The sequence below is a fragment of the Aureobasidium namibiae genome (genome assembly GCF_000721765.1).
Source record: "Aureobasidium namibiae CBS 147.97 unplaced genomic scaffold scaffold_17, whole genome shotgun sequence".
NCBI classification, from domain to species: Eukaryota; Fungi; Ascomycota; class Dothideomycetes; order Dothideales; family Saccotheciaceae; genus Aureobasidium; species Aureobasidium namibiae.
The window spans coordinates 542,171-556,443 of NW_013581192.1; the positions used below are offsets into that span (position 1 = coordinate 542,171).

A 14,273-nucleotide genomic window follows, 5' to 3' on the forward strand; every position below is an offset into this window, starting at 1 on the left:
AGTCACCCTGTCGCGAAATTTGGCCATGATCTTACCACTCGCCTCGCTCCGATGCACGGCTAAGTCAAGACAAGACCGTGTTGGCGTCGTGTAATTCGTTTAGATCATCGTATTTTCTAAGAGGACCGCGGATAGAAGGTGTGTACAAGTTTATACCATATGAGGAGCCAACCTGCGGAGCAGACTCAAACAAAGGGAGCAACACACCACTCATTTGCCAGAACGTGCTAACTCTCTGTCTTATTACCATTCTAATAAACATGAAACCAATCTAAAGCCCCCTCCGAGCAATTGAGACGAACGGAATGATATCTACAAGCAAACAAGAAACACATATGTACAAATCAACTCTTCCGCACTCAAGAGTCAGGGGCACCTGGCAGTGCAGCTACATTTCCATAGCTAGCGTGTACTCCGTTGGCCTCTGCAGAATCGGCATCTGGGCGTCGTGTGATGCGGAACATCATATCAGTGTGCAAGAAGAAGCCTACGCAACGCTCGACAAAAGGTTTGGAGAGACTGACGGGCTGGAGTTCGTAACGAACAAGTGTCTGTAGAGACATTAGCAAAGCGCGTCAAGCAAGTCAAGAAATCATCTTACCTCGATGATACCCTTGTTCAATTCCATCATCGCAACTCCTCTTCCCAGGCATCCGAAGCGTCCGTATCCGAATACCAACGTTACAGTCTCTGTCATTTTCTCCACGCGTCTTTGCTCTGCCTCAGACGCATCGCGCAATAGCCATCGCTCTGGTCTAAAGATCTCTGGGTCCACGCCATAGATGTCCTTGTCACGCTGCATACCCCACGAGTTCCAGGAGATTTGGGTACCACCCTTGACGAATCTACCATCGATCATCGCACCTTCCGGCGGCACGGCTTTGGCAAGCAATCCCGTGACAGGCGGATACATACGCAGTCCCTCTTTCACACAAGCCTGCAAATACGGTAATGCTTTGGCTTCTGCATCGCGAATCACCGGTCTAGTCACATTTCCTCTCGCCAATGCATCCTTGAACTCGGCCACAAGGCGTGCATGCACGTGTGGCGTGGTAGAGATGAAGTGCAATGTCATGCGTATGGCAGATGCCGTGCTATCGCTTCCAGCAGTGATTTGGGTTAGAGTTTCGGATTCGAGTTGTTCTTGGGTGAGCCCGCGTTTGATGAATGAGCCCAGCATATCGTGGCGCACAACTGGCTTCTCGCCGAATCGTTCGTCTACGCGTTCTTTGGCGAAGCCCATTACGCGACCTAAACCGCGTTTGTCTGTTGATTTGGGCATGACATGTTTGAGCAGAGGCAGACGAAGGATCTTTTGGAGTTCGGGGTATGCGCCGAAGACGATGATGGCGGGAAGAAATTCTTGGAGGTTGTCGATGTAGCCGAAGGGGTCGTCGTCGTGTTTGAGGAAGCCGAATTCTTGTCCGAAAGCGATGCTGGAGATGACATCGAGAGTGAAGTAGGAGTAGAGGCGAGATATGTCGACAGGACGATAGTCTCTCTCCGAAGAAACATACTTGGATTCAACGAGGTCGAAGAGTTGCAGTAGGCGGTAATCGACATCATCTTCCATATGAAGATTCTCCTTGCCAGAGTAACCAGTTGACATGCGGTTTCGAAGGTCTGCGTGGATTCCTTCATCAATCACGGATGTGATGTTGTCCCTCGTGGGATGCAGTCGCAAGGCCGTGTACCATTCGCTTCGAACAAATGGACTGCGCACAGCGTGCATACGTTTATATAGCTCGGGATCAGTAGTGATGAGCATGTTGGGCGACACCCGAGCAATCGGTCCTGTCCTACAGTCAGCATGATGGTACAGGTTGCAAGCGCAATATGTGCTAAGCGCTCTCGAAAACGTTTGGATAGGACGATATGTGGTCTTCCTGAGCAATGATCATTGCTACTTCTGCATGTTTTTCTGAGACGCAAAGAACGAAATTCTGGCAAGACTCATGAACAGTGTAATCGACGACGATATGCCTACTAACCATATTTGTCATTCACTTCTGTAAATGCGAGATTCATCTTTCCTGAGCCATTGGCCCTTAGCAGCCACAGCCTTGAGAACCCTGCTACCCATGGTCCCTTGAACTCACTCAACGCCCAGTACTGTTGGAGAGTTCGGACTACATAGAGAAGAAAGAGACCCAAGCCTACAATCAAGGCGACTGGTAGCATGATCAATGGAGACACCCGTTTTACGGACGAGTGCTGTGGTATGCTTTTCGAGCGTGCTGCAGTAGCCCGAAATGTCTCGTGGTGCACACACCTGTTACGTGTCAGAAGATCCGCCGCGCTGGGAATCCTCTTGGCCAGTGAGAAGTCAAAGCAATGACGTTCCCTCTATCTAACCTTGCAGGATTTAGGCCCCAAAATCCGTGGATGATTCGTGCTTGTGGCGGCGGCGTCTTTGTTGGGGACAGAAGCAGGGATGCTCTGGAAGTAGGAAACAAAGAGCGGTCGGATCAAAAGGATTGAAGCATCTCGGCGCAAAAAGGGAGCCACCAAGTATACATACGATCAAGCCTAGTCTCAATCATATACGACCAGCAAAGCATAGGGCCTCGGGATGACTCCTTTGGCCAGCCGACTGTCGCACTCCATGGTGTTTCGATATGACTTCTGGTGGCTTGTCGGCTAACAGAGAACCACGCGAAGCGATGTCTGCGGCGAGCCGATCATTAGCTGCGGTGGCGCTGGTCTTACATGCACCAATGCATGGTCTAGCACAGTAAGCGGGCGATCGTCCCTGTCACTGGTCTCGATGGTCTGAGTGTCCAGTTTGGCTGTGTGGATGCCCACGCCCTCCATGTCTCGCTGATGCAGGGCCAGACGGCCTGTCGTTGCGAGCTGAGGAACGTGGCACTTTTGACTCTCGCTTGCACGAACAACACGAGACCTGAGGCCAATCCGATTGTCCAAACGGCTTCCCGCAGGATTGAAGGTACGCGAGAGCCAGCATGTGCCAAGTCCAGTGGTCCACAACAATCAAGTCAAGGGTTCTGCCAAAAGTCAAGGTGGTGTGCCGGAAGTCCAAGTGTCAAATTGCTTAGCCATCTTGAGGGTCGCCTATATCGACTGATCGACAGCGACTGCTCAGCACGTTCGCAGCACTGCGGCCAATAACACCATACGCTGCTCCAGCGGACGAATCAGCTACATGCACCAAATCTCACATCAATCACTTGTCAATTAACATCAAGCGCGAGAGAGGGACTCGGCACGGCTCGAAGGCACGAAACGTCTCAAAAGGCTCGCTCCGGGGCGGGCGAAGCTCCCGCAGTCCACGGGATCCGGCGAGTCAGGCACCGGGGGCTGCACTATCGCGAGCCTTTTTGTCAAGATCAAACAATCGTGTGATAGCTTCGGCAGTCGCCAACTCTGCAATCCTTCTGCCATCCTTCTTTTTCTCAGACATTTGATCATCCCAATCGCCAACGGCGGCAAGCTTCTTTTCCTCTGAATCTCATCATCCGGAGTTCTGAATGCACGCACGCCGGAATCGATAAAGCCCCAAACGCCCATCTATCGCGAGCCTTTGTGTGACCAGATTAGTGCTGCCTGCAGTGGGTTTCCTGCAAGGGCTTCGAGTCAAATACACGTGGGCGCACGCACCGAGAGGATAACCATCATGGATATTCCGTCAGAAGGCGAGAGTGTCAGTCTCAATCACGCTAGAGAACAAACTCTCGAGGCCGATGTAAGCATTATCCGAATCAGTACAAGATGTCGAGATGTTTATTGATCGCTTCGTATCATATAGTCGTGGAGCGACAATGATTCTGCACTCGGTGATGACACTCAAAGCATAACCACATCATTAAGCGAGTCGATATACAGCTATCGCCACGAGTACGGTCGCACATATCATGCTTATAAGGACGGACAGTACTATTTTCCGAACGACGAGCGCGAACAAGACCGATTGGACCTGCAGCATCACATGTGCAATTTGACGTATAGAAGACTACACTTAGCACCTCTGCATAGACCTAAGCATGCTCTAGACATCGGAACTGGAACCGGCATCTGGGCTATGGACTTCGCGGACCAATATCCCAAATGCGAGGTGATCGGCATCGACCTTAGCCCTGGGCAGCCTACCTTCGTGCCACCGAATCTAAAATACATCATCGATGACGCGGAGGAGCTCTGGGTGTACGACCACAGATTCGACTACATCCATTGTAGACTCATGGCTGGATGCTTCGCGGATCCCGAGAAGCTCATACAGCAGGCATTTGACAATCTAGAGCCTGGTGGCTACCTCGAGTTCCAGGACTATGGACTACCTTGCAGAAGTGTCGACGACACATTAGACGGCACATCCCTAGAGAAATGGGGAATACTGATGTGTGAAGCTGCTCGCAAACTCGGCCGTCCGATGGGTACAGAAGTGTCAGAAAAGTATCGAGAATGGATGGAAGCCGCTGGATTTGTTGATATAGAAGAGCAACATTTCATGTGGCCTTCAAATACATGGCCGAAAGACAAGTACATGAAGGAGCTCGGCAACTGGAATATGATCAACATTCTGGAGGGCCTCGAGGGATTCTGTCTGGCACTGATGACCCGAGGACTCGGCTGGAAGAAGGAGGAGGTTGATGTATTCGTCGCCAAGGTGTCATCCGATGTCAAAAACAGAGGCATTCACGCCTATTACCCGATGCCGGTCGTCTGGGGAAGAAAACCTCTGACGGCAAATTGAACGTCGCATGAGAGGGACAACGGTGTAATCGTTCGTTGGAAGTACTGGAATCACACTAGGCGAGGGGACGAATGTTGCATGGATGTCAATGCGAAAAACCAGAAAGAGGAGATGCAGAGATCAACTTCACGATAATGTCAAAACAGACACTTCGGGCAACATTCGTTGTGCCTCAACACCAGATGCTCATGTCTACATCCCACATTGGCTAATCCATTATATAAAAAGCCTATACAGCTGTCGCTGCTCACTTGTACTAAGCAAGGCACAAGTCTCACCTCATGGCCTTGACTCCAGTCTCGGTAGGTGCTTGTCTGTTTCAAACCAGACAGATGGCTACCTGCGCAGATGGAGAGTTGGTGGTGGCTCATTGTCAATCCACAGTCACCTTCTGGATTTGACCATCTTTGCCAAGGTCCTAATGAGCGCCTCTATTTAATTGATGGTCTGGACGCTCGTATCACGGCTCTTGGCGACGTGCCTGCTCGGACCCTAATCAATTCTCGCGTGCTATATTCAACATTTAATCCTTCCTGCACGGTCTATACCAACAGACAAGCAGTAGTGCATACTGTTAGTTTGCAGTTGATCCTGCCTGCACGGGCTTTGGCAAGACATGGTGAGTGGCGTATATGAGAAATAGCGCCAGCCAGTTCATTGCTGTAAACGCATGGAATGATTCTTTGCAAGGGACAGCAGACGACATGGACGATAGTTTCTCGTCTAAGATCTGTATCTATGCGACAACGAGCATTAGTCCTATCGAGCAATTCGCAAACTGTCCTCCAGCACGCTCGCGCTTTACTGATGCGAAGAGTATGAGCGTGAGTCTAAGGTTGAATCAGGAACATTTGACGATATGACAGAGCCACGAGCATGTCCCTAGCCCAGCTTGGCAACTACAACACCAACATATACGACTGCAGAGATATTTTCTTCACCCTGTCTGGAATCTAACCAATATATGTAACATTTTCGAGGCGAGATATCAGATCCTTCGCTCAACCTCTAGCATGAGTTGAGCACAGATATACAATGGGTGTCTGGGGACCTGGAAGATATAAAGTCGACCATCTCGACAGTGTGTTCTATATTTCCAAACACACACTTTAAGCTTCGTCTTCTTCATTCACGATCATCATCCACAAACAATACCATCTCTCACAATGGTTGCCTTCAACAACGTCATCATCTCTAGCATCCTTACTATCGCTGCTATGGCTGCACCCACCGTCCTCGACCAAGAATCCTCGACCTCAACTCTCGTTCGTCGCAAGAACACCAACAAGTGTGAAGCCCACATTCACATTGACTGTAAGTCAAGACAGCCTTGAACACAACTTTTGCAAAAGACTGACCACTGAGACCAGCTTCCAATGGTCTCTGTGGCAATTCTTGCACTACCAAGTACAACATCGACCTCCTCGACAATAATGTACCTGCCCAGGCTATGGGTAAGGATTGGTACTGGGCCAATGTCGGCACATGGTCAGCTACAAACCCCAACTACCAGATCAAGATTGGTACCACCAGAGGTCTCGAGCTTTGGATCGATGGCAGTCTGCCTAGTGGCTTGATCAACGATTCTTGGAGAAACTCCTTCACTCTTCACTACGGTTCGCAGCACTGGAACTCGCATGAATGCGAGAACTGGAATTACAAGAGTCCCAGACAGAGCAATGGATTCCGCCATGAGTTTGATCTGTGGTGTGAGTTTGACTGCTAGAAGGGCAGGGTGCATGTGGAGGTGGACTTTGATGTGGTGTGCTATGACTGCCGCTCTTATCGCAGCATCAAGGCAGGCGACTATCGCTCGAGAACGAAACCGAGTTGCTAGATTTGGCGATTGAGTCTTTGGGTGTTTGTCTTGGTCCTTCCAGGAACCGTATTGGAGACTTATCAAGAACACGCTCAAGTTTGTACTTTACACGACCAGTGTGTATCGCATACTAGGTATCTGCTTTGCAATCGAACCACCCCTATCAGTCCTCCTTCCGCTTTCGAGACCAACGATTGCTTAATCCAATTCATCTCGAACAAGGTGGACGTACAAATAAATCGTTGTTGTGTCGACGAGCTCGACGGTCTTGAGCGACCAACGGTCGGCAGATAGCACACCATTCTTGAGACAGAGTTCCAGTTGCACTGAGACGTGAAATGAGAAAGGCAATGAAGTCACGCGGGTGTGGCTTCATTGCCGCCCCCGCGATGCCTGTTTCGGAGGTAAGCGCCGATAAGGATGTACCCAAGTGGGCAAAGCCGGGGGGGAAGGCTGTCTTGCCACCCTTCTGAGGACAGGTCAAAGAACGAGACAGAAAGACTGCTTGCTTAACAAATCAAAAAGAGGCGAGGCAAACAAGAGAATGATCTGAGCAAAGTTGTCGCAGAAAGACTCAATTATTGCCACGTTGGGAAGGTTCTAGCGTGTTCCGAAGGTCCGTTGCTGCCTCAGTGGTTGCGACAACACCGCCTCTCTCTCGGCGTCATCCAATCAGCCACAACTCACTCCCGCCGCCCTCACTTGTTCGTTGCGCGTTCCTGCTCGTCGTACTTAAGCCCTCCCGACCACCTTCTTCCACCTTTCCTCCATCCACAACTATCATCTCCCTTCTTCAACTCGCCTCTTCCCATCAAGGCACATCTCCTCACACAACTACATCCACACCACACACGCCTTCAAGATGCAGATCTTCGTCAAGACCCGTAAGTAGTCGTCGACCCCGCTTCACCGCCACTGCGCGCAATCAGTTGCTAACATGCCTATCAGTCACCGGCAAAACCATCACCCTTGAGGTTGAGTCTTCTGACACCATCGACAACGTCAAGAGCAAGATCCAAGACAAGGAGGGCATTCCTCCGGATCAGCAGCGCCTCATCTTCGCTGGCAAGCAACTCGAAGACGGCCGCACCTTGAGCGACTACAACATCCAGAAGGAGTCGACTCTTCACCTTGTCCTTCGTCTGCGTGGTGGTATGCAGATCTTTGTCAAGACCCTCACTGGCAAGACCATCACTCTTGAGGTTGAGTCGTCCGACACCATCGACAACGTCAAGTCAAAGATCCAGGACAAGGAGGGTATTCCCCCGGACCAACAGCGCCTGATCTTCGCTGGTAAGCAGCTTGAGGATGGCCGCACTCTCTCCGACTACAACATCCAAAAGGAGTCCACCCTCCATCTCGTCCTCCGCCTTCGTGGTGGTATGCAGATCTTCGTCAAGACTCTGACCGGCAAGACCATCACACTCGAAGTCGAATCATCAGACACCATCGACAACGTCAAGTCAAAGATCCAGGACAAGGAGGGTATTCCCCCAGACCAACAGCGCCTCATCTTCGCCGGAAAGCAGTTGGAGGACGGTCGTACGCTCTCTGACTACAACATCCAGAAGGAGTCGACCTTGCACTTGGTGCTCAGACTTCGTGGCGGACAGTAAGCGATAGGCAATGAGCCTTGATGATGTCTATTGACGATGGGCCGGCGTTTATTTGCTTGTTATTACCTTTACTACTACGCCAGCAATAATGCGGCTGCTACGACTAGCGTAGCCACTTAACCTTTCAAAGGGCACCCGATGCTCTGAATATCAATCCTCACCTACCTGTGCTTCTTGATTCCCATGTGCTTTGTCATGATTGTCGCAAGTGAAAGATGTGACCGAGAGATGGAGCGTAGGGCTGTCGAAGAGATGCCGCATGACTCAGGCCCGGCACGTGACGGGATGGCATTCTTTTCGGTGTGTTTTAATGGAGACAAAGATCTGTTTCTCACCCATCAGGTATCGAGAGACATGTGGCATCGCAGACCAGCGAGACAGCGACGTGGTTGTGGTGAGTAATGACGGTCTACTTCTTCCATGTCAAGCTGGAGCTGTATCCTTGGGCACACCCTTCAACAGCAGCGTCGCAACCAGTCACGAACCACGTCTACCGTCCAAACCCGACTACAGACATATTCAAGACCGATCTTCCTGCGCATCGAACCTCCAAGACAATCTCTCAATCGTCACGAACTCGTCATTCGCCGAGAAGCTCACAGGACAACTGCCCCGCAGCTGCGAGTCGACCAGCCTCAGCTCACGGCGATGCGCTCTTGCTACCTGAGAGAAACGTCGCCCTGAAAGACGCTGCCTCACCTACCGTCCTACCCAAGAAGGCATCGAGCGAGATCGCGACAAGGGACTGGCGATACGGCCCTGTCACTATCGAGAGCATCGACATGGAACCAGCCACCACCAAGCTCCCCTCGACTGGTCTCCATACCAAGGCAGCATATGTGCCGTCAACATCAAAGGCCACTGACGTAGGCTGGGGAGTCGTACATCTGTACAGAGACTCGCAAGAGACGGCAGCACTGGGTCACAATCATACCAAAGACGATGTCGACTTCGACCCACAACAATGCACTACTCTGTGCATTCTGGCTGTGCCGTCATGGATGATGCCCTCGGACCTGCTGGGCTTTGTTGGAGACCAGGCAAGAGAAGATGTTAGCCACTTCAGACTCATAAGAACTGGTCGAGCCAACAAGTACATGGTTCTCATGAAGTTCAAACAGGCCAAGAAGGCCAGAGAGTGGCAGAAGTTGTGGAACGGAAAGCTGTTCAGCGCTATGGAGGTGAGTAGGCCCCAGAGGAGCTCCGGAACGTACGCAGTGTGCTGACACCATCATAGCCTGAGAACTGTCATGTCGTCTTCATCAAGTCGGTCGAATTTTTGACTCCCGATACAGACGCATCTGACCCCGCTGCATTCCCTCACAATACACAGGATCCGTTCACCAAAGCTTCCAACTCGCTTTCTGCCAAGCCTCATGCACCACCAACGCCATCCCTTGTCGAACTGCCTACATGTCCGGTATGCCTTGAGCGCATGGATGAGACCACCGGTCTTTTGACCATTCTCTGCCAACATGTGTTTCACTGCGCCTGTCTCGAAAAGTGGCGCGGATCAGGATGCCCTGTGTGTCGTTACACCCAGTCACCCTCCTTCACCTTCCCTTACCCCAGACCTGGCCATTCTGATGTTCAGGCTGAAGTCGAACCTGCTTGTACCGTCTGCGCAACCACCACAAACCTATGGATCTGCCTCATTTGTGGAAGCACAGGCTGTGGTCGCTATGATTCCGCACACGCCTTTGCGCATTGGGAAGCCACAAGTCACTGCTACGCCATGGACATCAACTCGCAGCATGTCTGGGACTATGCTGGCGACGGCTACGTTCATCGGTTGATTCAGAACAAACCTGATAGCAAGCTGATCGATTTACCTGCTCGACGCCATCCCAATGCTGCCTTCCGCGCCGAGGCCGAAGACAGCGTGCCACGAGAAAAGATGGAGAACATGGCCAACGAATACACATATCTTCTGACTAGCCAACTGGACAGCCAGCGCCGCTACTATGAAGGTCAGCTTGAACGCGCTGTTGACAAAGCTAGCGTTGCTTCAGCCAAAGCCGAAGATGCAGCTAGGGCATGTACCGCGCTTGCCGAAGAGATGACTGTCTTGCGCGTGCAGAGTCAAGATCACGCTGGCAGTGTTGCTCGCATGGAGAAGAGTATCGAGAAGGCCACTTCGCGTGCTGGGAAGTTCGAGAAGATGGCCCGTGATATGTCTGTCCAGTTGCGTGAAGAAAAGACAATGAATGAAGGCTTGCTACAGCGCATCCATGCCGCCGAAGCAAAAGCCAAAGAGAGCCAAGAAGAGACCGATAGGATCAAGTTGGAAAAGGCAGATATGGAGGAGATGAACCACGATCTGACAATGTTCATAAGCAGTCAGGAGAAAGTCAAGGAATTGCAAGCGCAGGGCGAGGAAGTGGCCGATGGATCTGCCTTTGCACCAGAGGCACAACCGCAGCAAGGCAAGAACAAGGGCAAGGGGAAGAAAAAGTAGCGGTGTATACGATCATCCTCGGTCTGATCCTGCAGAGGTTTGTATTTTTACACGGCGTTCGACAAAGATACCCAAGGGAAGGAAGGAAGCAACTTTTTGTTTTCTGTTCGCATGCATAACTATTCCGACGTAGTTCAAGATTTGAAACACGGAATTTCGTCCACGACGCTTGGATTCCTGAATATGCTTTTCGCCGTCGCGTGTAACTCTTGTTGGTTGTACAGAATCGATGAGTGGCCAAAACGTGGCTAAGGACGACGACTGACGCCTCGCATCTGCGCGCCAGTCAGTCAAACGACCGCCACACCTTCTGTCTTGGAGCTCGCCAACGACTACCTATCCACATGTCACTTTTGTGATTGCTCCAGTCTCGAGGGCTCGCTATGAGAAAGTCAAAATTGACCCTGCCCTTTGAGAGGATTGGGCTCGAAGCAATTGATGATTTGAGCAAGTCGTCAATGCAAAATTGGACCCCCTTCCGTCTTCACCGCCTATTGACCGCTCCTGCTTTCACAAAGCATCACATCGCCGAGGCATCCAATCTCATTGCACGTCGCTCTTCGGAACAAAACAACAATGTAGTGCCCGCCATCATGCAAGCCGGATCGCCAGTGCAGCATATCTGGATACTCAAAGCAATCAGCTGTTCACACTATCTGCAAGGCCGGCGTCAAACTCGAAAGCCATTCTCACCCGTCAATCACGTCTTGTTTCCCTCCGTCGAGACTTGCCACCACGACAAATCAGGGCTTGCCACAAGATTGCACAATCTGAAAAGTGTCTGTCTTCTCTATACCTCGATGTAGCTTGTCAAAGCGCCCAATTCCTTAGCATTCTTGGTCGTCGTCGGACTGCCTTCTCGGCATCTACCATGAACGATCCTGCGGCACGTAAACCCCTTCCAAGATTTGCAGCCCGAATGAGCATCCCCACGGGCCCTTGATGCCTCGACCCCTCCTCACTCTCGCTTCCCACCATCTTGAATCAAGACGGAAGCAGGGCCTCTCGTGCCCAGCGACGTCAAATGTGACCGCCAACGCACTCATGCTTCCGATACTCGTCTCTCGACCCATTGGAGCGATAGGTCGCACACAACCATACTTTCAATGGCCTAGCGAAAGGATTAGCATCTCACAAAGTCACCGCTTCTCACCGCGGTACGCTGTTCTGGCCAATCGAAGAACCCAAAAGTCTGTCTCCATTGCCTTGACGAGCCCTGGGTCTACGAACAGCGTTACAAAGCGATATTGGGATAGAAATGTTGGTATACGAAGCATCTTCATTGATGAATTACGGTGTGCTGCAGTAGCCCCGCATGGCACCCGCCCCGGCTGGGAGCTGGACCGGTGAGGAATCTGCGGTTCCTTCCCTTCACCAGCTGGCAGTAGAGATTCACATGATCTTGGTCCGGTTTGTTACCGAAAGCTAGACTGGGCACTCCTTGTTCTTACTGCACGACACTTGCGTCTAATCAAGGGGCCACACACTCGACCACGTACCTGGTGCTTGTCGCTCTAGGACGAACATGTCGCGCATTGACGTGGTATATGTGAGGCACTTCGGGTCTCGCCATCGGCATGCACCACGCTCGCTGTCGCACAGGACAAGACGCTCGAGCACTCATCCCAGGCGTCCGCGCCGCTACGCATCTCATTTCCCTTTCTCTGGATCTTCGATAGATGTCCCAATGCGTGGCATGCAGCGCCAACACATCGAAAAAAATTACGGAGGGGGTTTGACGTGCCAGCTTGTCCTCCTTCCTCGCCAGGCTTTTCTCTTGCGTTCCCACAATGAACGCATCTGCAATGCACGACGGTATGTCCGTCGTGCACGCGTGTGAGTGGCCCGCTCTGGTGGCCGTACCTCTGGATATCACGCCGAGTCTTGATGCTGTGCTATTCAACGTCACTTCTCCGAGTCTCGTCTTTCTTTGATTGTTTCCCTTCTATCTCCCAAAGACCGCCTCTTGTGTCAAAGACTACCTGCTTCTTCAACCTATTTATGTCCGGTGCATACTTAGAAGAATATTTGTTGATCCGGTTCTCTTCTCGGGCATCAATACATCTTTCGTTTTCTTCCACTTGCATTTATCCTTCAACATCTTCAATATCAGTGTCGGTCAACGTTCAGCCCTCGGCCCTTTCTGCGGTGTGACATATACGGCACACATATCTTGACAGCGCGCCTCTTCTGCCAAAAACGACAGCTCTTGCGTGAGCCATCAAGCCACATCAAGCAGGTCCATCTCTTTCGAGGACCATACAGTTAATCATGTTCTACACAATGTATCTTGATGGTGAGTACCAATTGCCTCTTTCCATGCTCTGCAATGTGTCGCTGTATAGTACCCGTCAAACATGCATCTCTGCCACGTGTGGATGGCAGTCGCCTCCCGATGTCATCTTTGCAGCTGCACACATGGGCAGAATATAAGCTTTGATGGATGCCTGAGGCAGCTTACAGAACCAGCTTCCTCCACATAAAATCCCACCAGCAGCTCTTTGTCATTCTCCCAATGCGCTCTTGGACTAACGAATAATGTTGTCAAAGGCCTTTGCAAGCGCCGACACTGGCCACAGCCCATGTTCCAACCTTCGGTCACACGTCATGGTTACACCTGTGTCGTCCGCGTCAACAACCGCGAATACAGCACCGACGGCCAACACTACACCACCGAAGCACTTGCTCGCGACGCCGCCGCCACACGCGCCTACATGATCTGCCGCAACTTCTCAGTAAACGACGGCATGTATCCAGGCCAAAAGCCAGGCTCAGGCACAGTTCAAGGCCTCCCCGTAGCCATTGGCTCAGGCCGCAAAAACATCAGTGTCTCCACCTCCAGCCCCAATGATCAAAGAAGACGATTGGGTGAATTGAGAGAAGAGGACGAAGATGAAAGCAGCAGTTGGACTTCTGGTGGTTCCAGCCCCAGGAGCGTGGATTCCGCTGTTGCTGGGATTAGGGCCGGTGCTGTCAAGACTCATCATCATGTCAGACAGACTGCTTGTGCTTGTCGTCGCGCACCGGTTTTGCAGCATTATCCTCGTTGCCAGTATTGTCTTCGCGATGCTGGATGGATGTCTTTCTAAGGCTCATTCGGTTTTGGCTTTGGGAAAAATGCTCACGATGACGAACAAAGAATACGAGATTGGAATCGAGGGAAAAAGAGATTGGATTACGACAACACTAGACTTTTGACGACGCTCACGAAACGACACATGACGATGACTTTTGTTATATTTTTTCTTTTTCTCCAACAGTTCTTCCTTCTTCACTCGTTCACTACGACAAATCCAGAAAAAAATTAAATTTGCTATTGCAGACGACCGAAAGGACAAGTCAGCAGATGTTGGTGGCAAACGATGCATATGAGCTGGCGTTCGACCACTCGTTTCTGACTTTATTTCTTCCCTCTATCCTTACCCCAATTAATATAATCTTATCTCTAAGTCATCTAATCCTTCTTGTTGTCCGCGCACTCGACAATCACCGACCAATTTCTAAGCAAACCCTCAGATACAGCCAATGCGACACATCTCTCGTTCTCATGCTTCTCTGACAGAATGATGTGATGATGCTCGAGGCTACAAACGACGTGTGTACACTTGCTTTCGAAAAGGACGTTACCAGAGAAGAAATAAAAAAAAAAAAGCAGGTGAAAAAAACTGG

The 14,273-nt window shown here is 51.0% G+C and overlaps 6 protein-coding genes across 6 annotated transcripts; 5 read left to right on the plus strand and 1 right to left on the minus strand.

The window, feature by feature from the left end:
* Nucleotides 1-592: 592 nt before the first annotated feature.
* Nucleotides 593-2,181, minus strand: M436DRAFT_53997 (putative P450 monooxygenase; the record flags this gene model as incomplete). The annotated part of the gene is made up of 2 exons (XM_013568818.1): nt 593-1,794; nt 1,992-2,181. 2 exons carry the CDS (start codon nt 2,179-2,181, stop codon nt 593-595), a joined length of 1,392 nt encoding a protein of 463 aa, XP_013424272.1.
* Nucleotides 2,182-3,634: 1,453 nt separating this feature from the next.
* On the plus strand, nt 3,635-4,711 carry M436DRAFT_84877 (S-adenosyl-L-methionine-dependent methyltransferase; the record flags this gene model as incomplete). Its single annotated transcript, XM_013569029.1, has 2 exons — nt 3,635-3,703; nt 3,767-4,711. 2 exons carry the CDS (start codon nt 3,635-3,637, stop codon nt 4,709-4,711), a joined length of 1,014 nt encoding a protein of 337 aa, XP_013424483.1.
* A 1,166-nt stretch (nt 4,712-5,877) lies between these two features.
* On the plus strand, nt 5,878-6,561 carry M436DRAFT_66682 (uncharacterized protein; the record flags this gene model as incomplete). Its single annotated transcript, XM_013568943.1, has 3 exons — nt 5,878-6,025; nt 6,082-6,420; nt 6,503-6,561. The coding sequence occupies 3 exons, from the start codon at nt 5,878-5,880 to the stop codon at nt 6,559-6,561; spliced, it is 546 nt and encodes a 181-aa protein (XP_013424397.1).
* An 831-nt stretch (nt 6,562-7,392) lies between these two features.
* On the plus strand, nt 7,393-8,146 carry M436DRAFT_84879 (ubiquitin; the record flags this gene model as incomplete). The annotated part of the gene is made up of 2 exons (XM_013569030.1): nt 7,393-7,414; nt 7,479-8,146. 2 exons carry the CDS (start codon nt 7,393-7,395, stop codon nt 8,144-8,146), a joined length of 690 nt encoding a protein of 229 aa, XP_013424484.1.
* A 401-nt stretch (nt 8,147-8,547) lies between these two features.
* On the plus strand, nt 8,548-10,604 carry M436DRAFT_84880 (zf-UBP-domain-containing protein; the record flags this gene model as incomplete). The annotated part of the gene is made up of 2 exons (XM_013569031.1): nt 8,548-9,327; nt 9,384-10,604. 2 exons carry the CDS (start codon nt 8,548-8,550, stop codon nt 10,602-10,604), a joined length of 2,001 nt encoding a protein of 666 aa, XP_013424485.1.
* Nucleotides 10,605-12,875: 2,271 nt separating this feature from the next.
* M436DRAFT_54361 (uncharacterized protein) lies at nt 12,876-13,693 on the plus strand (the record flags this gene model as incomplete). Its single annotated transcript, XM_013568884.1, has 2 exons — nt 12,876-12,900; nt 13,155-13,693. The coding sequence occupies 2 exons, from the start codon at nt 12,876-12,878 to the stop codon at nt 13,691-13,693; spliced, it is 564 nt and encodes a 187-aa protein (XP_013424338.1).
* Nucleotides 13,694-14,273: the final 580 nt, after the last annotated feature.